This window comes from Mustela lutreola, chromosome 10 (assembly GCF_030435805.1).
Source record: "Mustela lutreola isolate mMusLut2 chromosome 10, mMusLut2.pri, whole genome shotgun sequence".
In the NCBI taxonomy this organism is placed as follows: domain Eukaryota; kingdom Metazoa; phylum Chordata; class Mammalia; order Carnivora; family Mustelidae; genus Mustela; species Mustela lutreola.
The window spans coordinates 42,241,669-42,269,616 of NC_081299.1; the positions used below are offsets into that span (position 1 = coordinate 42,241,669).

A 27,948-nucleotide genomic window follows, 5' to 3' on the forward strand; every position below is an offset into this window, starting at 1 on the left:
GTATTTTATTAAATTGAAATTTTTTCCTCCTCTGTTGGTAGATTCATCCCATTCTTTTATCTGTTCTGTGTATTTCCTTATCACATTTCCATTCCTAAGTAATCCCTTTTTCATTCCATCTCTATCTCCACCTCCTTCTGTCCAAATCTTACCTGAGTCCCTGCCTAAAGGCGCTCTTGGAATGAAGAATTCTGATCCATACCAGAAATGAATGCTCCCTCCCCAGTTACCTTAGGTAGCAGTTTATATAGCTTATGGTGCTTTTTTTTGGTGCTTTTTTTTCCTCCCAGTTTCATGTTTTGATATCCCTCACAATGTTATTTGTTTACGTACCGTGTTTTTCTCACAAGGCTTTATGCTAAGGAATAGGGTGTAAGTAATTTCCTGTAGTATTTATCACAATGCCTTGTATGGAGTGAGGCTCAATAAATGATTACGAAATCATGGAGGAAATGGAAGTTCAGAGAAGAGAAGTGAGGTGCCTAAAGTCACACATCTAGTTAATAGCCTCATTTGGATGGGAAGGTATTGCTGTTGCCCTGAGAAGTAAATGCTTAGGATAGGGAAAAATCTTTTACTTTCTATTCCAGTGAACAAATATTTTTGCCAGCTAACACAAATGCAGACAGTATAAAGAATGTTTGGTGCCCCTGGGTGGCTAAGACTGTTAAGCATCTGCCTTCAACTCAAGTCATAATCCCAGAGTCGTGAGATCAAGTCCTGCTTGGTTGCCTGCTCAGCAGGAGCCTGCTTCTCCCTCTTTCTCTTTTGCTCCCCCTGCTTGTGCTGTCTGTCTGTCTGTCTGTCTGTCTCGCTCAAATAATAAATAAAATCTTAAAAAAAAAAATGCTCCTGTTGTCATATGCCACTAAAAACAAGTTCATCTTCAGCTTGTGGCTGTAGGAATGAGGAATCATCCATTGGATTTGCCAGTGCAGTTCACAGCCAGTGCTTGCGCCCTCAACTTAACACGCCAGGGCCTGGCCAGGGGGATGCCCGTTCGTCTGTTGTCAGAGGTCACCTGTCTGCTTTTCAAGGCTCTGAAAAATTTCCCCCATTACCAGCAGGTAATTTGAATTGAATACTTGACTGCTTCTTACTTCAGGACAAATAATATGAAAAAATTTTTTAGTATTAGTTAGTATTAGCTATTATTAGTATTAGCATTATTTTGTTTTGATTTTTCATCTCCCTGAGAGAGAATAGATAAGGAATTTATGTTTGTTACAGAAAAAAGTAGTATATTTGGATTAGCAGTTGGGTTTAAATTTTAAAAAAATTTGTTAGAAGCCATTGACCCAGAAATCCGTGTATTGTTAACACTTTAGTACATCCTTACAGGGTTAACATCGTATGTGAAAATTAAATTGAAAAAAAAAAATAAAAAGTTAAATTGAATTGAGTCATAGATCTAAATATAAAAGCTGAAAACCATAAAATTTCTAGGAGAAAACAGAACAAAATATTTGTGACCTTGGAGTAGGCAAAGTTTTCTTAGGATATAAAAAGCACATGTCATGGAAGAAAAATAATAAATTAGAATTCATCAAAATTAAAGTCTTCTCATATGCACACACATATACATACATACACAAACTAAAAAGGGTAAGTCATGGGATGGAAAAAATGTTTATTTTGTATATATGAAAAAGAACTTTTATAGAGAATATAAAGAACTCTTAACTCCACATAAGACAAATCCATTTTATAAAAAGGCAAAAGATTTGAGCACTTTACTGAGGAAGATTAAGCAGATGAGAGATGAACATGTGAAATGATGCTCAGTGTTTTTAGTCAGAAGGAAAATGCAAATTAAAAGCACATTGAGGGACGCCTGGGTGGCTCAGTTGGTTAAGCAGCTGCCTTCAGCCCGGGTCATGATCCCAGCATCATGGGATCAAGTCCCACATCAGGCTCCTTGCTTGGCAGGGAGCCTGCTTCTCCCTCTGCCTCTGCCTGCCACTCTGTCTGCCTGCGCTCACTCTCGCTCCTCTCTCTCTCTCTCTCTCTCTCTGACAAACAAATAAATAAATAATCTTAAAAAAAAAAAAAGCATAAAAGCACATTGAATTACTAGTAGATACTATTACACACCCTCCAGACTGGTTGAAATTAAAAGACTTGACAATACAAAGGGTTAGCAAGGGTGTGGAGCAACTGAAATTCTCATAAATAGGTGTTAAGAATGTAAAATGATACAACTACCAGTTCAACAGTTTCTTTTAAAGTTAGACATAGATCTTCTTTACTATCTAATCTTTCTATTCCTAGAGAAATGAAATTGCAGCTTCATACAAAGCCTTTTACATGAATGTTCATTATATCTTTATTCATAATATATCCCCTAAAACCAAAAACCTTTCTCTTATTGAACAGGTGAATAGATAAGCAAATTGTGGTATATTCTTTTAAGAAACTCCTGTTGGCAGTAAAAAAGGAATTAAGTGTTGTTACATGCAACATGGATGAATCTCAAAAACATTATATGCTGAGCAAAATAAGCCAGACACAGAAGAGTAGATATTATATGATTCTGTTTGTGTGAAACTTTGGGAAAGATTAATCTGTAATGACAATGTAATTTTCTGAGGTTGGTATTGATTAGAAGGTAGTATAGTGCAACTCTTTGGGGTGATGGAAATATTTTTTATCTCAGTTATGGTGATGATGGATGGTAGTGGTTATACAGCTGTATCAATTTGCCAAATGTAACTGAAGTGTGTACTTACAATGGAAATTAAAAAAAAAATAAGGAAGGTGGTCTTTCTGCAATTAAAAAAAATCTGCATTTTCACTTTCTCTTGAAAAGTTGGCAGCTCCTTCAGAGTTTAGTATTAATTCCTTCATGGAAGCCATCAGTTAGAGTAAAATCTCCCCCATAAAAGGGCATGAATTCTCCTGTTGTTCATAATTCCCACCATTGCTCTGCTGTGTCCCACTCGGCTATCTTCACTTTTTTATGTTACTGCCTAGTTCCTGTTGGCATTTCAGGCTTGTTGCTCCTTCCTCATACACTGTACTTCATTTAGACTGGCCTACTCATGGCTTTTCAAAGAGATGGTATATTTTTCTATTCTCAGCTTTCTCAGGAGACCTTCTCTTTCTTTCCTATCTGTAAAGGCCCAGTTCAACAGTAGCAGTCTTAGGTTGCAAGTATAGCTCTATCACAGAGTTAGCAGTCTTAGGTTGCAAGTATAGCTCTATCACAGAGTTAGTTATGAGGTCTAGTAAGGACATCTGTACATGGCCAGGCTTCAGGTAATTAATTTGGATTGGTACACAGGCACTAGGGTTCAGGGGGAAGAGACCCCTTGCTTTGCCAAAAAAGCGGGGACAGATTATTCTTTAGGCAGAAGTGAATGTGACATAGTGAGATTAAATGAATAACTTGGAGAGAGCCAGGTACACAGTGAGTTCTCAATAAGAAAAGCTCATTGGTAGCACCTTCCAGGTGCTTAGAATCTTTATTTAGAATGGGGTATACCTTTGCTCAAAATTATTTTTCTTTATTCCCTTAAAGTTACAGAAGAATTGTCTTCTCTCCTTAACTAATTCCAGGATTCTTGTGGATGTTCCCTTTGACAGGCAAGTATAAAACTTGGTCATCTGATTTTGGGATATTAACCAGTGTTACTCTGAACATTGTTGGTTTTTGGTTTTTAGCTTATTAGCGAGGGTTTGATTAAGGCTGGGCTAAGGTGTCTGAGGAAAATGTTTCTGTTAAGCATCTGCCACAGAGGTGATTGGAAGTACCCTATGGCTGACTCTTAAACAATGCAGGGATTAGGGACACTTGCCCCACCAACCCTGCACAGTCAAAAATGCGTGTATATCTTCTGAGTCACTAAAAACTTAACTACTCATAGTCGGTTGTTGACTGGAAAGCCTTCGTGATAAACAGTCGATTAACATGTATTTTACATGTTAAGTATTATTATATACTGTTTTCTACAATGAAGTAACCTAGAGAAAAGAAGATGTTATTAAGAAAATCATAAAGAAGAGAAAGTATATTTATAACACTGCACTGTATTTATCAATACCAAAAGCTTACATTATCTTTTTATAAGATGAATTGTCTGTTGTACCTACATCGGTATCATCTTATATCATCCAAAACACTGTAGACATTGTATGTATTACTAAGACTAGATGACAAAAATGAAAAGGTAGGGGTGCCTGGGTGGTTTAGTTGGTTAAGCATCTGACTTTTGATTTTGGCTCAGCTCATGATCTCAGGGTTATGAGATTGAGTGTCAGGTTCCGTGCTCAGCAGGGAGTCTGCTTCTCTCCTCCTCTCTCTCTCTTCCCCTCTTCCTGCTTGTGCACTCTCTCTAAATAAATCTTTACCAAAAAAAAAAAAAGAAAGAAAGAAAGAAAGAAAGAAAAAGAAAAGACAGTGTAGGGCTCCTGATTGGCTCAGTTGGTAGAGCATGTGACTCTTGATCTCAGGGTCATGAGTTTGAGCTCCACATTGGGGGTGGAGTTTACTTAGTGAGAAAGAAAGAAAAAAGATAATGTGAAAAAGAAATACTTATTAACAAGGCACCTGGGTGGCTCAGTCAGTTAGGTGCCTGACTCTTAATAATTTTGGCTCTGGTCACGATCTTAAGGTTGTGGCACTGGCAGGCTCCGTGAAGAGTGTTCATGTGCACATACACACACACTCTCTCTCAACAAAAACGAAACAAAACATATATATATATATTTTTTTATTGGGGATATAGTCATGCACTGATTATGAAGAAGCAGCCATAAGATTACTTTATGGTAGTGTTGTATAATCAATAGAATTGCTTCATGGTAGCATATCCTTCTTCTTCTTCTTTTTTTTTTTTTTTTTTTAAGATTTTATTTATTCATTTGACAGAGATCCCTGATGAGCAGAGAGCCCCATGCGGGACTCAATCCCAGGACCCTGAGATCATGACCTGAGCCGAAGGCAGCGGCTTAACCCACTGAGCCACCCAGGCGCCCAGCATATCCTTCTTCTAATGAATGAATTGCAATGAATTTTTATGGCATACAGTATACAGTCCTAATACAATATTGGAAACATTGTTACTTTTTTTTAAAAGATTTTATTTATTTATTTGACAGACAGAGATCACAAGTAGGCGGAGAGGCAGGCAGAGAGAGAGGAGGAAGCAGGCTCCTTGCTGAGCAGAGAGCCTGATGCGGGCTTGATCCCAGGACCCTGAGATCATGACCTGCGCCGAAGGCAGAGGCCTTAACCCACTGAGCCACCCAGGTGCCCCACATTGGTACATTTTAAAAAGTAAAATTATTTACCTGTAATGATAGGCTTATAGGCAGTGTCTCCAATTATGATAGAAAGGCATAGTGTATGGTAATGTAATTCTTTGAAAGCAAAGTTTTAAGCTGTAAGAAAACTAACACTTTCTTAATTTTATACTAAATATCACTTACCTTATGCCATATAAGAATAGGCTGTCCACTTGCAAGTTTTGCATGTGATCTTCTGCATTATGAATGCTTAGGCGATGATGATGATGATGACACAGAAGCATCTCCTACAATTTTTGTTGTATAGTTGTTAGATGTTCATATGAAGATACATACACAATAGATACATTTATTAACTGTAAGCATGATGATTATTTAGTGCTCATTAAGTGGAAATGGATTATCATAAAGGTCTTTATCCTCATCATTTTCATGGGGAATAGGCTGAGGAGGAAGAGGAAGGGTTGGTCTTGCCATCCTGGGGGTGGAGGAGGTGGAGGAAGTGGAAGGGGAGGCAGGCACACTTGGTGTACCTTAACAGAAATATATCTTTCTGTCTGCCACCGTTGCTTTTTCATTTCTCTAAAAATATTTTTATTTGGTACCAGTCCTTCTTCTACCATTTGGTTTAGTTTCTCTGCCCGTATTACAGAAGGGGCCAGGTTATAAAAGAAGTCAAAAGCAGTCTTGAATAATAAGACTCTTCTGGGGACGCCTGGGTGGCTCAGTTGGTTAAGCAGCTGCCTTCGGCTCAGGTCATGATCCCAGCGTCCTGGGATCGAGTCCCATATCAGGCTCCTTGCTCAGCAGGGAGCCTGCTTCTCCCTCTGCCTCTGCCTCCCGTTCTGTCTGCCTGTGCTCGCTCTCTCCCTCTCTCTCTCTGATAAATAAATAAAATCTTAAAAAAAAAAAAAATAAGACTCTTCTATCAGATTAACTAATGCCAGTTAATTTACTGTCACTGCTTCTCCTGCATCTTCTTCCTCTTTGTTGGACACTGGTTTGGAAGTGCTCATCTCCATTAAGTTGACATCTGTTAATTTCTCCTGTGTGGGCTGTATTAGCTCTTTAATTTTTCCAAGATCCTTACCATTAAACTACAAGATCCCACCCTTTTTGGGGCATATCTACAATCTCTTTCATGATTTCCTTGATTGGTTCTGTTATAAATCCTGTGAAGTCATGCACAGCATCTGAACAGTTTTCTTCAGGAGAAATTTATTGTTTCAGGCTTGATGGGTTTTACAGCTTTTTTGATAACCGCAGTGGCATCTTCAGTGGTGTAATCTTTCCACACTTTCATGATGTTCTATCAGGATTCTCTTCGTAGCATTGACAGTCCTTCCTATAGAATACCTGTGTAATGAGCCTTAAAGGTCCCTGTCATCCCCTGATCTAGAGGCTGAGTTAGAGACTCTGTGTTTGGGGGCAAATAGTGCTTTCAGTGTTGAACTTATGGCATTCTGGGTGGCCAGGGGCATTATCCAATATCAAAAGAATTTTATTTTTTTATTATTTTTAAAAGATTTTATTTATTTATTTGACAGAGAAAGACACAGTGAGAGAGAGAACACAAGCAGGGAGAGAGAGGGAGAGGGAGAAGCAGGCTTCCCACTGAGCAGGGAGCCCGAAGCTGAGTTCAATCCCAGGACCCTGGGATCATGACCTGAGCTGAAGGCAGACGCTTAACATCTGAGCCACCCAGGCGCCTCTCAAAATAATTTTAATAAAATCTTTAAAAAAAATTAAAATCTTGGGGCACCTGGGTGGCTCCGTGGGTTAAAGCCTCTGCCTTTGGCTCGGGTCATGATCCCAGGTTCCTGAGATCAAGCCCCACATCAGGCTCTCTGCTCAGCAGGGAGCCTGCTTCCCTCCTCTCTCTCTGCCTGCCTGTCATCTCTGTCAAATAAATAAATATAATCTTAAAAAAAAAATCTTAAAAAAAATAGAATTTTAAAAGGCAGTTCTTTTTTTTTTTTTTTTTTTTTTAAAGATTTTTTATTTATTTATTTGACAGAGAGAAATCACAAGTAGGCAGAGAGAGAGAGAGGAGGAAGCAGGCTCCCTGCTGAGCAGAGAGCCCGATGCGGGACTCGATCCCAGGACCCTGAGATCATGACCTGAGCCGAAGGCAGCGGCTTAACCCACTGAGCCACCCAGGCGCCCTAAAAGGCAGTTCTAAACCAATATTGCACCATATGTTAACTAACTAGAATTTAAAGAAAAATTTTAAAAGGGGTGGGGGGGAAGGCAGTCCTTTACTAGCAAGGTACTTCCTGACTTCAGGGACAAAGTATTGATGGAACCAATCCAGAAAAGGGATTTTTTTTTTTGAAGAGTTTATTTACTTATTTACATATTTGACAGAGAGAGAGGGGTAGAGAGTGAGTGGCAAGCAGAAGGAGAGGGAGAAGCAGACTGACTCCCCACTAAGTAGGGAGCCCTACGTGGGGCTTGATTCCGGGACCCCAGGAGTATGTCCCAAGCTAAAGGCAGATGCTTAACTATCTGAGCCACTTGAGTGCCACCAGAAAGAGGATTCTTGTCCAAACCGTGTTGTACAACCAAAAGACTAGCAGCCAGTATTTATCTTTTCCTTCAAGTATTGGGGCTTAGCAGCTTTATAGACAGGGACAATTCTTTTTTTTTTTTTAAGATTTTATTTATTTATTTGATAGAGATCACAAGTATGCAGAGTTGCAGGCAGACAGAAGGGGATGCAGGCTCCCTGCTGAGCAGAGAGCCCGATGCGGGGCTCAATCCCACGACCCTGGGATCATGACCTGAGCCAAAGGCAGAGGCTTAATCCACTGAGCCACCAGGGGCCCCAAGAGGGACAATTTTTAACCATAAACCCTGGGATCATGACCTGAGCCAAAGGCAGAGGCTTAACCCACTGAGCCACCCAGGAGCCCTGATAGGGACAATTCTTTTTTTTTTTTTTTTTTTTTTTTTTTTTTTAAAGATTTTATTTATTTATTTGAGAGAGAGAGACAGTGAGAGAGAGCATGAGCGAGGAGAGGTCAGAGGGAGAAGCAGACTCCCCATGGAGCTGGGAGCCTGATGTGGGATTTGATCCTGCGATTTCGGGATCATGACCTGAGCCGAAGGCAGTCGTCCAACCAACTGAGCCACCCAGGCATCCCGGGACAATTCTTAACCATAAAGCTAGCTATATTCTTACGAAGCGGTAGAGTTAGCCTGTCCCTTCTTGCCTTCATTCCTGGTGCTCACTTCTCTCTCTAATAAATGTCCTTTGTGGCTCCCCCCCTCCCCAGGATGGGACACTTTCATCTACATTAGAAACTTGTTCAGGTTACTCTCTTTTCTCTTCCATGATTGTCTTAATGGTGTCTGAGAACTCATCTGCTGTGTCTTGATTGACAGAAGCTGCTTCTGTTATCTTGACATTTTTAAATTCCAACCCCTTTCTAAAATTATCAAACCATCCTTTGCTGGCATTGAATTTTATAGTTTTAGATCCTTCACCTTCTTTTTGTTTTAACTTGTCATATAATGAATTCACTTTTTTTTTTAAAGATTTTATTTATTTATTTGAGAGAGATATCACAAGTTGGCAGAGAGAGAGAGAGGAGGAAGCAGGCTTCCTGCTGAGCAGAGAGCCCCATCCATGCGGGGGCCGTGGGCGGGGGGCTTGATCCGAGGAATCTGAGACCATGACCCAAGCCAAAGGCAGAGGCTTAAACCACTGAGCCACCCAGGTGCCCCATGAATTCACTTTTCGTTGAATCATATTTGAGTCTGTAAGTATGAGTTTCTCACAGCAATCCTGTACCCACATAAAAGAGATAAAAATGTGTTTTGCAAAAAGTGCAAGGTTTTCATGCCTCCTGGCATAGCTGCAACAACAACTTAACAAATTCACTTTTCTTTTTCTTTTTCTTTTTTTTTTTTTTACAGTGGTCCTTATACTGGACTCATTTGTCTTAAAATGATGGGTAACCTCAGCTGCAGACCTCAGTCTACAGTAGATATCAGGCAGTCACCTTTTTTTTGTAATGTCACATTACAAAAAGGGGTTCGGGGGAAGGCAGTCCTTTACTAGCAAGGTACTTCCTGACTTCAGGGAGCACATCTAGCATCACTGGTGGCACTTTATGTGGGTCTTCCCCAATGGTTTTACTCAAGGTTTACAGTATTTCATGAAACACAATGAAAAATACACAAGAACTGTAAGAGATTACTTTTTACTTTGCAATTTACTGGAAAGACAAACTGCTCATACGGAGTGATTAGTTTTGCATGGCATTTTAAGTGGATACTCAGAACGCTTGAGCTCACCCCCATATTGACAGGAGGTGGCTGTGAAATAATTACAGTTGTAGAGTATGAACTACAGTTACTTTTATGCTGTTACTATTTAATACTTTGTTTACATTTCTCTTGACTGAATGGTACCATGTAGGGTTGGTGTTTGTGTAAGTTTCAATGAATTTTAAACTTTTAGTAGATGTGTGTATATTTATGGTTATAAATAGTAAAAGAAACTACTACCTAGTATTTATGTATATTTTATGCATTTATAAATACCTATCTTAATTTTTTGATGTTTCTAGACTATGCGCTTGGTCTGAGTTTTTCCAAGTTGTCGCAAATCTCCAAAAAATTTTCCAGTATATTTATTGAAAAAAATCTGTTTATAAGTGGACAAGTACAGTTCAAACCTGTGTTGTTCCAGGGCCAGCTGTGCTCGAAAATGTCTCCCAAACTGTGATTCTAGTTCAGAATAGTGAGTGGTTAAGAACATGGGGTCCAGAGAGTCAAACATACGTGGATTCAAGTTCTATCCCTTCCATTTTCTTTTTTTTTTTAAAGATTTTATTTATTTATTTGACAGAGAGAGATCACAAGTAGGCAGAGAGGCAGGCAGAGAGAGGGAGAGGAGGAAGCAGGCTCCCTGCCGAGCAGAGAGCCCGATGCGGGACTCGATCCCAGGACCCTGAGATCATGACCTGAGCCGAAGGCAGCGGCTTAACCCACTGAGCCACCCAGGCGCCCCTCCCTTCCATTTTCTTTGCATGAGTTTCCTCACTTATAAAATGGTGACTCTTCTGAGGATTAGACATGATAATGTTTGTAAAGTACTTATGGCAGTGCCTAGCTTAAGAAGTAGAGTCTGTTCTAAATGAAAGTCTTTCTTACAACTTTGTTGATAATAATTAAGAAAATCATCTTCTTAGACTCCAGAGGAGCTCCTCCTGAGGCCTTTTTAGTATAGTCTTCCAGATCCATAAGCTCAAAAACATTTGTAATAGTTGCTGCTGATGGCAGGAAAATTAAGCACAGGCTAACATGAACAAAGCCTGTGATATGTTGGTGCAGAATTGTAGGCTAAGCCATTCTCAAATCTAATTGAGATGTGTACTTAAAATGGGAGTTGACTTTTTTTTTTAAAGATTTTATTTATTTATTTGACAGAGAGAGATGACAAGCAGGCAGAGAGGCAGGCAGAGAAAGAGGAGGAAGCAGGCTCCCTGCTGAGCAGAGAGCCCGATGCCGGGCTCTATCCCAGGACCCTGAGATCATGACCCAAGCTGAAGGCAGTGGCCCAATCCACTGAGCCACCCAGGCGCCCCTGGGAGTTGACTTTTAAAATTACAATAGGGAAGGTGGTCTTCCTCACTAAAAAAAAACAAAAACAAAACTATTTCTACCTACCTTTTCTTGAAAAGTTAGGTCTTTCTTAATGCAGTCTTTATTCCTACAGCTGCAATCAATAGCAGTTGACTACCAGCTGCCTCTTTTTAAAAAAGGGCATGCATTCTCTCTAAGTGATTTGTCCGCTGTGGCATCTTAGCATTGTCTACAATTCAGATTACAAAGTACTACCTCTACGGGATCTTCTTTCCTTTTTTCAGACCCATCATAGTAGAAACTTAATGGTTAAAATAAGCCTTTCTTTGATCTGCTTATCTTTCTCTGAATTCTGTGCATTTCGCTTACATTCCTATTTGCCTGCTCTCCTAATCTTTTTGTCAGATGCTTTTGATTTTCATAGCTGAGGCTTTAGAAATCTAAGATACAGAATTCGTTGGGGAGGCTAAGTGATTTCCTCTCTCCTTACGTATGGTTTAAAACTTTATTGTGAGAAAAATACTGCTTTTCAGGTTTGATGCTGCCAAGTTTGTGATGAGATGGCTCTGTAAACATGAGAACCCCAAGATGCAAACAATGGCAGTGAGCATCACTTCTATTCTAGCCCTTCAGGTATGTGATCGCTAAAGGCAAGATTTCTCTCTCTCTTCTTGAGGGAGCTCTGACCCGCTAGTATTTTACTTTTGGCTTTTTGTTTGCTTATAGCTCTCACCTGAGCAAACTGCACAACTTCAGGAAGAGCTCCTCATGGCAGTTAAGGTAAGTGGGTTATCATTCTTATAACCTTTCTTTTTTCCAATAAAAAGGGTGTGAACATAATTTAAAAAGTCAGATCCTTCTAAAAAGCTTATAAAATGAAACATCTGGGGGCGCCTGGGTGGCTCAGTGGGTTAAAGCCTCTACCTTCGGCTCAGGTCATGATCCCAGGGTCCTGGAATCGAGCCCCGCATCGGGCTCTCTGCTGAGCAGGGAGCCTGCTTCCTCCTCTCTCTCTCTGCCTGCTTCTCTGCCTCCTTGTGATCTCTGTCTGTCAAGTAAATAAATAATAAAATCTTAAAAAAAAAAAAAAAAGAAACATCTGTAAGACCTGCTCCCCAGAAGAAACTTTCTACTCTACTACTACTTCTTCTAGTATCTATCTCCACATCTCTAAATAAAATGCTTTTTTTAAAAAAATTTTATTTATTTATTTGACAGAGATCACAGGAAGGCAGAGAGAGGGGGGGAAGCAGGCTCCCCGCTGAGCAGAGAGCCTGATGTGGGGCTCAATCCCAGGACCCTGGGATCATGACCTAAGCCGAAGGCAGAGGCTTTAACCCACTGAGCCACCCAGGCGCCCCTCATCGTTTTTTTTTTTTTGTTTTTTTTTTAAAAGATTTTATTTATTTATTTGACAGAGAGAGATCACAGTAGACAGAGAGGCAGGCAGAGAGAGAGGAGGAAGCAGGCTCCCCGCTGAGCAGAGAGCCCGATGCGGGACTCGATCCCAGGACCCTGAGATCATGACCTGAGCCGAAGGCAGCGGCTTAACCCACTGAGCCACCCAGGCGCCCTCATCGTTTTATTTTATACTTACTTTGGCATGAGGCTTGTGATACCTTCCTGCCCCCCAGTCATTTATGTTTCCTGTGAACTATTTGTTCATGTCCTTGATATGTTTTCCATTGGGTTGCTAGCTTTCTTCTGATTTATAAGAAATTGAGGCTTTGTGATATGAAATGCATCTATTTTCCCCACTTGGTTGTTTGACTTTTTTACTTTATTCACGGCATATTTTGCCATGCAGTAACTTTAAAATATTTATAGGGTTGATTTTATTATTTTATTTCTCTGACATTGATGGCACATTTGAAAGTATTTCTCAAAATTTCTCATGAGTTTTAAAAAGTACTTGATTTACTTGGAGCGTTGCTCCAACTGTTTGCTCAGTGTTTGCTTTGTACCTTTTCCTTAATGAATATATTATCTTTTCTCCACTCTTATGCATTGCTGCCTTTATCATATATTAAATTCCCATATCTCTTTGCATCTATTTCTGGACTTTGTGCTGTGTTAATTTATATGTCTATTTATATGCTGATATCATAGTTTATTTATTGGCTTTATAATTCCTTAATAGTTAAGATCTTTCCTTGGGTTTCTTTTAGTTATCTTTTTTTTTTTTTTTTTTAATGTGAACATCAGAATTGGGTTGTCTGGTTCTTTTTTTTTTTTTTTTAAGATTTTATTGATTTATTTTAGAGAGAGAGTGTGTACATACTTATGAGCGGGTGGCGGGGGGAAGGGCGGAGGAAGAGGAGTGAGGGAATCTCCAGCAGACTCTCCCACTGAGGATGGAACCTGACGTGGAGCTCAGTTTCACAACCCCGAGAGCATGACCCAAGCCCAAATCAAGGACTGTATGCTTAATTGAGTAAGCCACCCAGGTGCCCTTGGCTTATCTAGTTCTAAAAAAAGCTTGGTTTTCTTTGGGTTTTGTTAAGTGTATAGATTGACTTAGAAGAATTAACATCTCTGATACTGATTTTTCCTTCTGAGAACACTATCTGTTACTCCATTTATTCAGTCTTTCATGTCCCCAGAAGTACGTGGTGTTTTCTTCATATTGATATTCTGTATTTCTTAAATTAATTCCTGAGACCTTTACCTTTTGTATTGTTTTACAAGTGGAGTCTTCTGGGTATTTGGTATCTAGTCAGTAGGTTTGGGGGATAAAAATCAAGGGTGGGGGTGCCTGGGTGGCTCAGTGGGTTAAAGCCTCTGCCTTCAGCTCAGGTCATAATCTCAGGGTCTTGGGATCGAGCCCTGCATCAGGCTTTCTGCTCATCAGGGGGCCTGCTTCCCCCGCCCCACCTCCCTCTCTGCCTACTTGTGATCTCTGTCAAATAAATAAATAAAAATCTTTAAAAAAAAAAATCAAGGGTGATTTTAAATGTGTTAAGGTCTGAGATGCCTGAGATACCAAGGAGGCAGCTTGATACAGGATGCAGCTCAGAGGATTGGGTGGACAGGGCTAGAGAATAATTTTGAGTCATCAGTTCTGATATAGGATGCAAGTACCTACCTAAAGAGTGTGGAGTATATAGAGAGAAAGGAAAAGGACTGAAATCAAGTATGTTGGAAGAGAAGGGGTAGCCAGAAAAGAGAGATAGGAGTGTCTAAAATGACTTAGTAGAAAACCAGGAACGAGTGATTTTTTTTTAAAAGATTTTATTTATTTATTTGACAGAGATCACAAGGAGGCAGAGAAGCAGGCAGAGAGAGAGAGGAGGAAGCAGGCTCCCTGCTCAGCAGAGAGCCCGATGCGGGGCTCGATTCCAGGACCCTGGGATCATGACCTGAGCTGAAGGCAGAGGCTTTAACCCACTGAGCCACACAGGCGCCCCAAAGAGTGATGTTTTTGAATCCAAGAAAATTATTTCAAGAAAAATTGAGCAGTTATGTCAGATGCTATTAAGTGGTTGAGTGAAATGAGGACAGAGTTGCCAGTTGCATCTGGCAAGATAGAAGTTATTAGTTGTCTTGCTTACATTATGTTAGTGGAATAGTGGGACAAAACCTGTTTGGACTACAATGATGAGCAAATGAGAGGTGAGAAATGGAGACAACTTTTCAATATATTTTATTTATTTATTTTAAAGATTTATTTGTCAGAAAAACCACAAGCTGGGGGAGCAGCAGGCAGAAGGAGAAGCAGGCTCCCCACTGAGCTAGGAGACCGATGTGGGACTCCATCCCAGGATCCTGGGATGAAGGCAATACTTAACTGAGCCACCCAAGCGTCCCTCAATATATTTTAATGAGAAGGAAAGATAAAGGAAGATACTACATGGGCCAGTAGGGCCAGTAGTTGTTTTTTTCCAAGATCATTTACATTGATATCTATTTTATACCCATGAAAATAATTCTAAACAAAAAGGGGAAAATTGATGGCAAGGCAAGACGGAAATAATTCAGTGCCAAATCTGTATGTGTGTACTAGAATTGTACAGTAGGCTTTAGATTAGAGCAGAAGGGAACGAGGAATACAGTGATGGAAGTGCAGGTAGGCTGGGAGATTTTATTGGGAAGAACAGTGGTAGTTCTCTGAAAAACTAGATAAAGTGATCAAATTAGAGGAGTAAAAAGATGGTGATTAAAGTTGGAGGAGAGGGACGCCTGGGTGGCTCAGTTGGTTAAGCAGCTGCCTTCGGCTCAGGTCATGATCCCAGCATGCTGGGATCGAGTCCCACATCGGGCTCCTCGCTCCGCAGGGAGCCTGCTTCTCCTTCTGACTCTGCCTGCCACTCTGTCTGCCTGTGCTCGCTCTCTCGCTCTCTCTCTGACAAAAAATAAATAAATAAATAAAGTTGGAGGAGAGAAAGAATGATGAAAAAAGAGTAGCATTGGGAGCAAATTCATTGAGAAATACAGTAAATCCCCAGATACAGTTGAATGCCCTCTTAAAGTGTTTTGGCAAATATTGAAAGTGAGACTCAAGCACAGTCTTTTTTCAGTATTCAGATGTTTGGGCCTGGGGCATAAAGTGGGGTCTTTAAGGCAGCAGTTTTGTCAGGATGATTTGATGGAGTTGCTGGGGATGGTAACGGGAGTAGACAAAGATACAGAATAGATAGAGATAGCAAGTACTGAAGGAACACGGAGGGAAGAGTAGCACTGTAGTTCTCAGAGAAAGAGTTTTATGTAATGTTATGAAAAATTCGGACTTTAGGTGAAAACAGGTTCAGCCTGTTTAGGTGAAAACATGGTCAGCCAAGTCTTCAGATAATTTATCTAGTCAAGTCTTCAGATAATTTATCTTCTCTATGCCTCAGATTCTGCATCTGAAAACTGGCATCATTTGAAAAACAGGCATCTCTCTCTGACAAATGAATGAATAAAATCTTAAAAAAAAAAACAAAAAAACAATGGAATACCTAATATGTACTTGATTATGAGTCTTATTTACAAGGACCAAGAACTAGGTCAAGTGCTCATAAAATTTTACCTCCTCCCCCCCTTTAATCTCATTATAATCTGTCATAGGAGTAATATTTTGCAGTTGTTTTGAATGTCATTAAGGTAAAATACATAAAGCATCTAAATATGGGCCTGACCCTGACCACAGTCATCATTGTTTTCAGGATCAGCCTCACTTTCCCTACTCCCACCCTTGCTGCTACCCATCCCCTTGATCTTCTAGATGATTGCTGTCATTAAGTACTATGTGTCACTCTACACTTCCCTCTTGGCTCTCCCAGATTTATTTTATTTATTTATTTATTTTTAAAGATTTTATTTATTGGGGCGCTTTTATTTATTGGGTGGCTCAGTGGGTTGAGCTTCTGCTTTTGGCTTAGGTCATGGCCTCAGGGTCCTGGGATCGAGCCTTGCGTCAGGCTTACTGCTCTGTGGGGAGCCTGCTTCCCTCCACCCTAACTGCCTGCCTCTCTGCCTACTTGTGATCTCTCTCTGTCAAATAAATAAATAAACTCTTAAAAAAAAAAAGAGTATATTTATTTGACAGACAGCGAGAGAGGGAACACAGCAGAGGGAGTGGGAGAGGGAGCAGGCTTCCTGTTGAGCAGGGAGTCCGATGTGGGTCTTGATGCCAGGACCCCGGGGATCATGACTGAGCCGATGGCAGATGCTTAACAGACTGAGCCACCCAAGCACACTTAAAGTTTTACTTTTGTGATAAATTCTTTTGATACATGCTTTCTTAATGAAGTAAGATATTTGAAGTGGTCTCATTCCTCTTGAAAATAGACATACTCTGATTTGTTTAGTGCTGTTATATTTTATGTACCTTTTTATTAGGTGGCTGAAAGAAGACACCTAACTTTTCCCTCTGTTATGATAGTCTAATATTTTTGAAAGAAAGCATGAATACTGGCTTAACTTGTGTCCAGAAATATTCTAATCTGAAATGGTGTTTCGGAATCTGTTCAAGTGAACCCATGGTTTCTTTAAACTATTAGGACACGTGATTATAGTACTACTGTTACCCTCTAGCCATCCTGATCTGCTCAGTGACCTAGAATAGCATACTTTTTCTCTTGCCTGTCATATACTTTACCACCACCACCATGTCTTCATTTCTTGCTTAACTCACATATCCCTCTTTTTATTTTGGTCTCATTTGTCTCAGTTTACATATTACCTGTACAGGGAGGCATCACTTTCATACCTTTTCTAAAATACATTGTTAGGCTTTTGTGTGTTTTCTTCAGAACATTTACCAAAACTTAAAATTCTTTTTTCTTTTTTTAAGGACTTTATTTTATTTTGTTTTGTTTTTGTTTTTTTTTAAAGAGTTTATTTATTTGTCGGAGACAGAGAGAGAGAGCACAAGCAGGCAGAGTGGCAGGCAAAGGCAGAGAGAGAAGCAGGCTCCCCGCCGAGCAAGGAGCCCAATGCAGGACTCCATCCCAGGGATCATGACCCCAGCCAAAGGTAGCGGCCTAACCAACTGAGCCACCCAGACATCCCCAAAACTTAGAATTCTTATTTAGTTGAGGAAAAACCAACTATTTTTTTTAAATCTGTCTCATTTAACGTGAATAAGTGCTTGATTTCCAGGAGGTGTTTACTAAACATTCTCAATAAATGAACAATGGGGGACACCTGGGTGGCTCAGTCGGTTGAACATCTGCCTTGGGCTTGGGTTGTGGTCCCGGGGTCCTGGGACTGAGTCCCACATTGGGCTCCCTGCTCACTGGGGAGTCTGCTTCTCCCTCTCCCTCTGTCTCCTGCTCGCCCTGCTTGTGTGTGCGCATGCTCTCTCTCTCTGACGAATGAATGAATAAAATCTTAAAAAAAAAAAAAAAAACAGTGGAATACCTAATATGTACTTGATTATGAATCTTTTTTTTTTTTTTTTAAGATTTTATTCATTTATCTGACAGAGAGAGATCACAAGTAGGCAGAGAGGCAGGCAGAGAGAGAGAGAGGGAAGCAGGCTCCCTGCCGAGCAGAGAGCCCGATGCGGGACTCGATCTCAGGACCCTGAGATCACGACCTGAGCCGAAGGCAGTGGCCTAACCCACTGAGCCACCCAGGCGCCCTTGATTATGAATCTTATTTACAAGGACCAAGAACTAGGTCAAGTGCTCATAAAATTTTACCTCCTCCCCCCCTTTAATCTCATGATAAACCTTAGGAGTTAGATGTAACTCATTATATAGAGAAAAAATGGATCATGAAGATATGAAGTGGTTTAACAACTATTCCTTTTCTTACACTGTAATCGAGTCAGTCACTGGGCATCTAACTTTTTGTCTCTTTGGTTTTTAGGAACTTCTAGCAATAGTAAAACAAAAGACTGCTGAGAATTTAGATGATGTCACCCTCTTGTTTACTTTGAAAGCCCTTTGGAATCTTACAGATGAGTCTCCAGCTGCTTGTAGTTACTTTATGGAAAATCAAGGACTGGCAATCTTCATCCAAGTCTTGGAGGTGGGAAAATAGAATTGAGTTTGTATGTAAAGTTCTTTTTTTCATGATAAAGTAACCTGTGTATTCTTTTGACAGACTTTTTCAGAGTCAGCAATACAAAGCAAAGTACTTGGTCTTTGGGTAAGGTGAATTGTTTTCAGTTGATTCTAACTACTAAAATTAAAAAAATAAATAAAACTAACACTTAATGTAGCACCTACTATATGCTAGGCACTTTTATAAGGAATTTCTGTGTATTAACTCATTTAATCTTCACATGATTCCCTGTAAAGTAATACCATATCAATCATCTGTTGCTGTGAACAAACTATAGCTCGAACTATAGCCATTTTATTTACTTTTGAATTTGTGGGTCCACAGTTTGAACCTGGCTGTACAGTTCTTCTGGTCTCACGTGGAGTTAGTTACTCACGTTGCTTCTGATACCTGGTGGCATCACCTAGGGCTAGGGCTAGATGCTCTAGATAGCTTGACTCTTGCTGTGATAGTTGGTGCAGGTTGTTAGTTGGGCCGCATGTCTCCATGGGCTTCTTTATTTGGTCAGTTCAGGGTAGCAGAAGAAGGCAAGTCGCACTATGTAAGTTCTTCTTAAATCTCTGCTAATGTTATATTTTTCTAATGTGTCACTGGGCAAAGCACATTAGGTGGTCTGGGGTGTTTCCCAATAATCACTTCTCCAACTCTCCAGCAGCAACTGGATATCCTACAGTTGAGTTCCATTCAGTTCTTATACTGAGTACCTGGAATTATCATCAGATCCCAGAAGTTAAAGGGCTCAGTCCCATGAGACTGCCTGCACTTCAGTTGCCAGTCATTAAGTCTTGGACCACCTACACTTCTGACTGACTGGCTGTAAAGTAAGGGTTTCCACAACCCCCTCCTCAGTTTAATGATTTGCTGGAATGGCTCACAGAACTCAGGAAGGCACACTTTACTTGCTATTAGTTTATTGTAAAGAATACAACTCAGGGGCGCCTGGGTGGCTCAGTGGGTTAAAGCCTCTGTTTTGGGCTCAGGTCATGATCCCAGGGTCCTGGGATCGAGCCCCGCGTCGATCTCTCTGCTCAGCAGGAAGCCTGTTTCCTCCTCTCTCTCTGCCTGCCTCTCTGCCTACTTGTGATCTCTGTCTGTCAAATAAATAAATAAAATAAAATAAAAAAAAAGAATACAACTCAGAAACAGTGAAATGGAAGAAGTGTATAGGGTGGGAAGGATGAGTATATGCAGAGCTTCCATCTTCTCTCTGGGCACACCACCCTCCCGTGCCTTGATGTGTTCACCTACTTAGAAGTTCTCCAAACCCATCATTTAGGACTTTTTATGGAGGTTTCATCACATAGGCACAACTGATTGTAATTCAGTCTTCAGCTCCTCTCCCATCCCCAAGAAGTTATAGAGTGGAGCTTAAACCCAGTCTTCTAATTAAGGTTGTTGTGGTTTAGTTTAGTTTTGTTTTGTTTTGGCAACTAGTCCTCATCCTGAAGCTGTTTAGGTGCCTGCCAAGAGTTGCCTCATTAGAACAAAGATGCTCCTGTTATTCCTATTACTTGGGAAATTCCAAGGGATTTAAGAAATCCAATGAATTTCAAGAATTGGGGACAAAGACCAGATTTATATTTTTTATTATATGTCCATAGTTAAGCCCAGATCAAACAAGGTAACCATCCCTTGAGGAGCAGGGAAGTCACATGGCTAAGTTAAACAGGGATAGGAAAAATTGTGCTATGTTCTATACTCTACCACCCATTGTTCATTACATTTTATAGACAGAAAATCTGAGGCACAGAAGTGCCATTTACCCTATCCTACAATGGTATTAGGAGCTAGAATGAGAATTCGAAGTCAGGCAGTCTGGCCCCAGACCTTCTGATATTAACCACTCTACTATACTTTCTTTTTATCAAGGCAGTCAATTTTTAAGAAATTTCTTTGGGTCACTGGGTGATGCAGTTAGAGAAGTGTCCCAACTCTTGGGTTCAGGTCGTGATCTCAGGGTCATGAGATCAAACCCGGCGTCAGGTTCCAGGCTAAACATGGAGTCTGCTTAAGTTTCCCTCTCCTTTTCCCTCTGCCTCTCCCCATCCCCGTACCTCCTAAAGTAAATGAATAAATTTTTAAAAAAATTTTCTTTGCTCATACTGTTATGCTAGCTCTCAATCAGGATATCTATAATTGAGAAATTTCTTTTTTTCCAAAAGATAAAGGTGAAGATTTACAAAAAGTAATGAAGACATACTGTTAAGTCCCTTTAGTTTGCCATGCATGAAATGTATTGAGCTGATGGTCTTATAATACTTGGGAGGTGGTGTTAAGTACACAAATAGTTTTCTAAGTGCTAGAAAAGCAGCACAAAGTCTCGTGGGAGCTTTTAATTCTAGACCATGCCCTTCTTGAAAGCAGGGACTGTGTCTTTTCCTTTGTATCCCTAGCACATATAGAACTTGCACCAGAGTAGAGAGGATTAAATGATTAATATTGGAAATCTGGAACGTACAGAAAAGTAGAAAAGAGAGACAAAAGAAGCAGGAGACAAAGGTCTTTTGGCTAGGGAAGATGAGAAAATGCAGTCATTCAGTGTAATACAGAATATCTAGAATTTGGGGAGATGGTGGGAAGAAAAAAAGCCATAGGAAATAAAGCCAGAAAGGTGGATTGGAGCCTCATATATGCTATATAATGTTAAGTGTCCTACTATTAGCTACCTTATTTTTTTTTAAGATTTCTTTATTTATTTTAGAGAAAGAGAGAGCAAGGGGAAGGGCAGAGGGAGAGGAGAGAGAGAGAATCTCAAGCAGACTCCCTGCTGAGCCCGACACATGGCTGGATCCCATGACTTATGAGATCATGACCTGAACCAAAACCAAGAGTTGGGTGCTTAACCAGCTGAGCCACCAAAGTGCCTCTCAGCTAACCTTTTCCAAAAGATTTTTTACTTTTCTGAGAGCCTGTAAGAATGCTGAGGATTTATGAGGTTGCCCCCTTTCCTTCCTTTTTCTGAATGGAGAAGACCCACATTCTCCTGTGGCTTGCATCTTGTTAACATTTTGTTCATAGACTCTTGAAATAAGGCTCTTGAAAAAGCTACTAGAAAAGTAGCCTCTGCCGGGCTTATAAGAGAAATCTGGAGATTTCTGTCCTTAGTTATACTGAGGATGCTATCATATTGTCCGTCCTTGTTGGGGCTTCCATCTGATCGACTTAATGCTGAAATCCTGCTGCTGGTGAGGATATGTATAGCTGCCTTTGGGGAGAACTGGGGTAGATCTCAAAACAGTGTAGTTTCTGCTGAAATTAATAGGGTATAGCTGGTCTTGTGAAAAACTGGGGGAAGTGAGCTCAGAATAATGCAGTTTTTGGCATAGTACCATATGCTGCTTTTAACATACTAGTTTCTGGGGTATACAATAACTCCTGTGTTCAACTTGACTATATGTTTCACTTCTAAACCTTTGTTTTTTCATCTCTGTGGTAGGTAGACCCCAAAGGAACCTCCAGTGATTCTTACTCTTGGTGTTCGTTTCTTTGCGTAATGCCCTCCTGTCAAATGTGGGCAGGAACTGTGACTTGCTTCTTACCAATAGAATATGGGTGCTCGCTTCGGCAGCACATATACTAAAATTGGAACGATACAGAGAAGATTAGCATGGCCCCTGCGCAAGGATGACACCCAATAGAATATGGCAAAGATGATAGGACATCACTCTGGTGATGATGTTATGATGTATATACAGTAGACCCGCCCCCCCATCTACAGTTTTAGTTATCCGCAATGTGGAAGCAGGTGACCATTCATCAAAAGATCAGTAGTAGCCTAATGCTATGTCACATGCCTACGTTATCCACCTCTTTATCTTGTCATATAGGCATTTTGTCATCTACTCACAAGCAGAAGGGTGAGTACAGTAGAATAAGTTATGTTGAGAGAGACCACATTTGTGTAACTTATTATAATACATTGTTATCATTGTTCTATTAGTTATTTTTGTTAATCTCTTACTGTGCCTAATTTATATAGGTATGTATATGTAGAAAAAAACATAGTATATATAGGGTTTGGTTCTATCTGCAGCTTCAGGCATATCCACGGGGTCTTAGAACATGTCCCTCACAGGTAAGAGGGGACTACTGTATTAATCCTCTTGCTAGCAGATATGTTAGAGACACTCTTCACTGTCTTAGAGGAAGCAAGCTGCCATGAAATAAGTGGTTGAGGAAGAGAGAAGCCCACATGGGAAGGAACTATGGGCAGCTTCTATTGAGCTAAGGGTAGCCTCCAGCATGAAACTGAAACCCCCAGTTTTGCAGCTGTGAGATGAATTTTGCCAACAGTCTGAGGGAGCTCAGAAATAGGTTTCCCTCTTGTGGAGCCCGCAGATGAGAATGCAGCCCAGCTAGCACTTTGCAGCTATGCGAGATCTCAGAGTGCAGGCGTTGGCTAAGCCATGGTTGAACTGTGAGAGAAACTGTGAGGGAAAAAATGTGTTAAGCCACCCAGTTTGTGGTAGTTTGTTAAACAGCATAGAAAACTAATATATAAAAAACACAATGTCACCTGCCTTTCATTGTTACTGTTAACTTTCAAGCTAATGTAACATACAGTAGGCCCTGAGGAACTTCAAAGTTTTTGAATCAGGCCTGGATTTTATTTTAGTTTAGCCAGTTTTTATAAGTATAAACCTGACTTTTATAAGTATAAACCTGACAAATTCACTGAGAAGTTAAGTCTTGCTGAGTGACTTACTTATTTCTACAACTGTGTTAAATGAGCAGCTCCTGGATGGCACAGTTGTTTGAGCATCTGACTCTTGGTTTCCGCTCAGATTGTGATCTCAGGGTCGTGGGATTAAGCTCAGAGTGAAGTCTGGTGAAGATTCTCTCTTCCTAACCCTTTGCGCTTCCCTGCTGTGCATGCTCACACTCTCAAATAAAACAAATAATGATTTAAGAAAAGATTAAATGAGATAAGCCAGATAAAAAGACATTTTTGCCTGGTACAGTGCCTGGCACTTAGTAAGTGCTTACTCAGTGACTTGTCATTGCTGATCATCCTTGTCTTCAAGGGGTGGCATTGTGGGGTATTAGGCTAAACTGAGAGGGAGGAGGGTGGGACTAGGTGTTCTGTCTGTATCTGAGCTAAGCCGTAGGAGAGGGAGAGGAACCAGTGTCTGATTCTGTCTTCCTTTCCAATCCCTGATATTTTCTGCTTCAACTAACCTGTAGAACAACATAGCTGAAGTTAGAGAACTTTCTTCCAAACTGGTGACTGAAGATGTGCTGAAACACATTAGCAGCTTGCTCCATAGCAAAGAAATGGAAGTCAGCTATTTGGCTGCAGGCATCATAGCCCACCTGACATCTGACAAACAGCCCTGGATGTCCCAAGACCTTCAGAGGAGTGCTCTTCTCCAGGATCTGGTACAAGGACCATACCTCTTTACCAACTCTGGAGTAATCTCTTCTTGCAGGAAACTTACTTTTCTAGATAGTAAGAATTTTAGAAATACATGTTCATTGTAGAAAATGGGGGGAGCATAATAGAAAAGTACAAAGAGGGCATCTGGGTGGCTCAGTGGGTTAAAGCCTCTGCCTTCAGCTCAGATCATGATCTCAGGGTCCTGGGATCGAGCCCCACATCAGGCTCTCTGCTCAGTGGGGAGCCTGCTTCCCTTCCTCTCTTTCTGCCTGCCTCTCTGCCTATTTGTGATCTCTGTCTGTCAAATAAATAAATAAAATCTTAAAAAAATAAAAAAAAAAAAGAAAAGAAAAGTACAAAGAAAATGTTCTGAATCCCTCCTGCCCTACCATCTGCTGCTAACCTTGCTAACACTTTGTTACATTCCTTCTGGTATTTTTCTTTTATAAAAGTTTCACATGCAGGGGTGCCTGGGTGGTTCAGTCAGTTAAGCATCTCCCTTTGGCTTAGGTCATGATCACAGGGTACTGGGATAGAGCCCCACATTGGGCTCCTTGCTCAGTGGGAAGCCTGCTTCCTGCTTATGTTCCCTCTCTGCCTGTCTGTCTTTTCTCTCTGTCAAATAAATAAATAAAATCTTTTTTTTTTTTTTTTTTAAGTTCTATTTGCAAACAGTTGTATATGGCTTTACCAGTTCTCTTTCCCACTTTCAGCTCCTTTTCAAGCTATATCTTTTGGTTTTTACCTCCATTATCTCTGAATAACATCTTTTGCTACTTCTTGACTTTGCAGTAATAGGCATTATCTGTTCATTCATTTTCCCACTCTGGAAAATGAAGATTCTTCTTCTCCTTGTCCCTATGCACACCATTTCCTGTACTCTAACTATCAATCTCCTTTCAGTATTTTTTTTTTAAATTTTTAAAAAAAATTTTATTTATTTATCTGACAGAGATCACAGGTAGGCAGAGAGGCAAGCAGAGTGAGAGAGAGGAAAGCAGGCTCCCTGCCGAGCAGAGAGCCCAATGCAGGGCTTGATCCCAGGACCCTGGGATCACAACCTGAGCTGAAGGCAGAGGCTTTAACCCACTGAGCCACCCAGGCGCCCCTCCTTTCAGTATTTTCAAACATATTCTATCCATTTCACCTTCTCAGAGACTTCTCTCCCAGAACCTTCCGTTTTCTTTCATCTGGTCTCCTTATTTGTGTATCTGTCATACTGCTGTCGTTTTGGAATATTCCGTTACTCTGATCTTAGGGATTCTCTTTGCCTCTCTGGTGTTGGATTCCTTGTTTTTTGGACTGTATTCCTTCTGTTGTGTGTGTGTGTGTGTGTGTGTGTGTGTGTACTCCCTTATTCTGTTAGATCATATCTAGTAGTTTCCTAAGAAGAAATGCATGAAATAGAAAACTTCAGACCTTCTTTGTTTGAAAAGGCTTTTACTTGACCTTCACATTTAATTGGTCACATGGCTGGGTATAGAATTTTAGGTTTGGAATATTTCCCCTTCAGACTTTTAAAGCCGCTGCTACTTTGTCTTCTATTTCTTGGTATCACTGTTAAGAAGCCACATGCCATATTCTTTTGGGACCTTTAAGATGTTTGTCCTCAGTGTTTAGAAATCTCAGCAGTTTGCCTTGATGTAGGTTTATTTTCTTCTCCTATGTTGGCTACTTATTGCTCTGGAAGGTTGTTTCCTTTAGTTCTGGGAAATTTATTTCTCCCTTCTCTCTTTTTCCTCCTCCCTACCTTCCCTTTTCTTTTTTTTTTTTTTTTTTCTTGGAATGTCAGCCTTCATGGACTCATTTTTTTTCTTACCTTTTTAAAAAAAATCTTTTATATTTTGGGGCACCTGGGTGGCTAAGTGGGTTCAGTGGGTTAAAGCCTCTGCCTTCGGCTCAGGTCATGATCCCAGGGTTCTGGGATCGAGCCCCACATCGGGCTCTCTGCTCGGCAGGAAGCCTGCTTCCTCCTCTCTCTCTGCCTGCCTCTCTGCCTACTTGTGATCTCTGTCTGTCATATAAATAAAAATCTTTAAAAAAAAAATCTTTGGGCGCATGGGTGGCTGAGTGGGTTAAAGCCTCTGCCTTCGGCTCAGGTCATGATCTCAGGGTCCTGGGCTCGAGGCCCGCATCGGGCTCTCTGAGCTGCTCAGCAGGGAGCCTGCTTCCTCCTCTCTCTCTCTGCCTGCCTCTCTGCCTACTTGTGATCTCTGTCAAATAAATAAATAAAAATCTTTATAAAAAAATCTCTTGTATTTTAATACAATAATTATTATGTGTACTTACATATTTATTTTGTATTTACATATTTCTGTTTTTAATTTCTAAGAACTCTTTTTTTGTTCTTTGAGTGCTTTTTTAATACAATATTGTACTCTTTTTTCCATGGTTGATATTAATTTGAAGTTTTATTTTTGTTTTTAAGTTTTTCTCTTCCTTCGAGGTCTCTGTTTCCTGCACGTTGCTTTTTTTTTCCCTATTATGTCCCTTTATGTTACAGATTTTCTTAAAGTATATTGTGATCTTCAGCTGTCCAGTCATATCTAAGAGTGGAGTTGTTTGGAAGCTGAGTGTAGATGGGTAGAATTTGTCAACTATGGGTTTTACTTAGAATGATCTTGATTAGTCATTGTCACTGTTACTAGATCTTTTGTCCTGAACTGGTTGGAATTTACCTGAGGAAGAACCTTCTGTTCTTCTAACTGAAAATTACAAGCTTGGTTCCAACGGTCTGGAAGCCCGTTAGATGAGAGCTGAGGACAGAGGACTCTCAGCATTTATCATTTTTTTTTTTTTAAGATTTTATTTATTTATTTGACAGAGAGAAATTACAAGTACACTGAGAGGCAGGCAGAGAGAGAGAGAAGGAAGCAGGCTCCCTGCTGAGCAGAGAGCCCGATGTGGGACTCGATCCCAGGACTCTGAGATCATGACCTGAGCCGAAGGCAGTGGCTTAACCCACTGAGCCACCCAGGTGCCCAGCATTTATCATTTAGATTTTCACTTCATCTCCTGTTGTAATCATGGTATTCCCAACCTGCAGTTGTTCACAAGGTTGCCCAGTCCAGAAATTTTTGTTAGGGATAGTAGAGAAGACCTGGGAGTCTTGATTCTTCAGTACTTTCAGCCATTCCTCCTGTTTTCAATCCTGCCTCTGATCTTACTTCCTGAAGTATCTGGTGTACCAAATTTTTAAGTCTCTTGGGGGTTCTGTTCAAATTGGTTCATTGTTTAACATTCTCCAGTGCTAGATCTATTAAATTAATTACCATTTTCCTTCTGCTTTGTTCTTGTGTGTTTGCCTTCTTTTATCTTTTTTACTGTTTATACTATTCTGTTCATGGGATTTAGGGGAGGAATGAATGCATGCTCAATCCTGCATCTTTGTACAGAAGCCCTCTTTTACTGCACTATTTTCCACATGACTGTTCATATTTTACATATATGATGTTTATCTAATTGATATTTTGGCAGGTAGGGATACCTTAATTTGGGTGATCATTCCCATATTCTGAAAATTTGTTTTTTCATATATATGTAATTATAAATAACATGAAAAGCCTATTATGACTTTTTAAAAATTATGGAATAAAATACTATAATCTTGGTCTCTCTTTTTGTGTAGTATGCTACCATCCAGAATTGGCCAAGTTCAAGTTGTAAGATGACAGCATTGGTGACTTACAGGTAATCTCGTGATGGTGTAGTATTTCTATTAAACCTTGCCCTCATTTTACTATGTAGAGGCCATGGTACAATGATAAAATTATTATAGTCAAATAACCTTTTGTTCAAATCCTCTTTCTGTGATTTTGGGAACATCACTTAGAAGATCTCTGAGACTCAGTTTTCCTCATCTGTAAAATGAGGCTATCTGATAGTGTGCAAGATTGAGGATGAAATGAGATGTTAAATGTAAAGAGTGCCTAACACAAATGAAGTTTCTTAAATGTTAGGTTCTGACATATGCTCAATAATATATCTGTCTCAGTGAGGACATGACCCTATGTGGAAAAGGTTGAAAATAATTATTCTACTTCGGACACTAGCCTGAGTTCTGAGTGAACTTCTTTGTGCCTTTTTAGATCCTTCAAGGCATTTTTCCCACTCCTTGGCAACTTCTCTCAACCAGCAGTTCAGCTCTGGGCACTATGGGCAATGTATCATGTCTGCAGTAAAAACCGTATGTATTCAAAACAGTAGTTTTCCAACTATTTTTCTGTATAAAGACT

At 40.2% G+C, this 27,948-nt stretch overlaps 1 protein-coding gene and 1 non-coding gene across 2 annotated transcripts in view; both read left to right on the plus strand.

The window, feature by feature from the left end:
* ZYG11A (zyg-11 family member A, cell cycle regulator) overlaps nucleotides 1-27,948 on the plus strand; it is an 86,605-nt gene that overhangs the window by 50,276 nt on the left and 8,381 nt on the right. The window contains 9 exon segments of the mRNA XM_059138514.1: nucleotides 891-1,067; nucleotides 3,521-3,585; nucleotides 11,376-11,475; nucleotides 11,569-11,622; nucleotides 18,139-18,300; nucleotides 18,376-18,420; nucleotides 23,521-23,715; nucleotides 27,342-27,403; nucleotides 27,802-27,899. Coding sequence (XP_058994497.1) covers nucleotides 891-1,067; nucleotides 3,521-3,585; nucleotides 11,376-11,475; nucleotides 11,569-11,622; nucleotides 18,139-18,300; nucleotides 18,376-18,420; nucleotides 23,521-23,715; nucleotides 27,342-27,403; nucleotides 27,802-27,899 — 958 coding nt within the window.
* On the plus strand, nucleotides 21,889-21,991 carry LOC131810621 (U6 spliceosomal RNA). Its single transcript, XR_009345625.1, has one exon. It is a non-coding gene; the product is annotated as a U6 spliceosomal RNA (small nuclear RNA).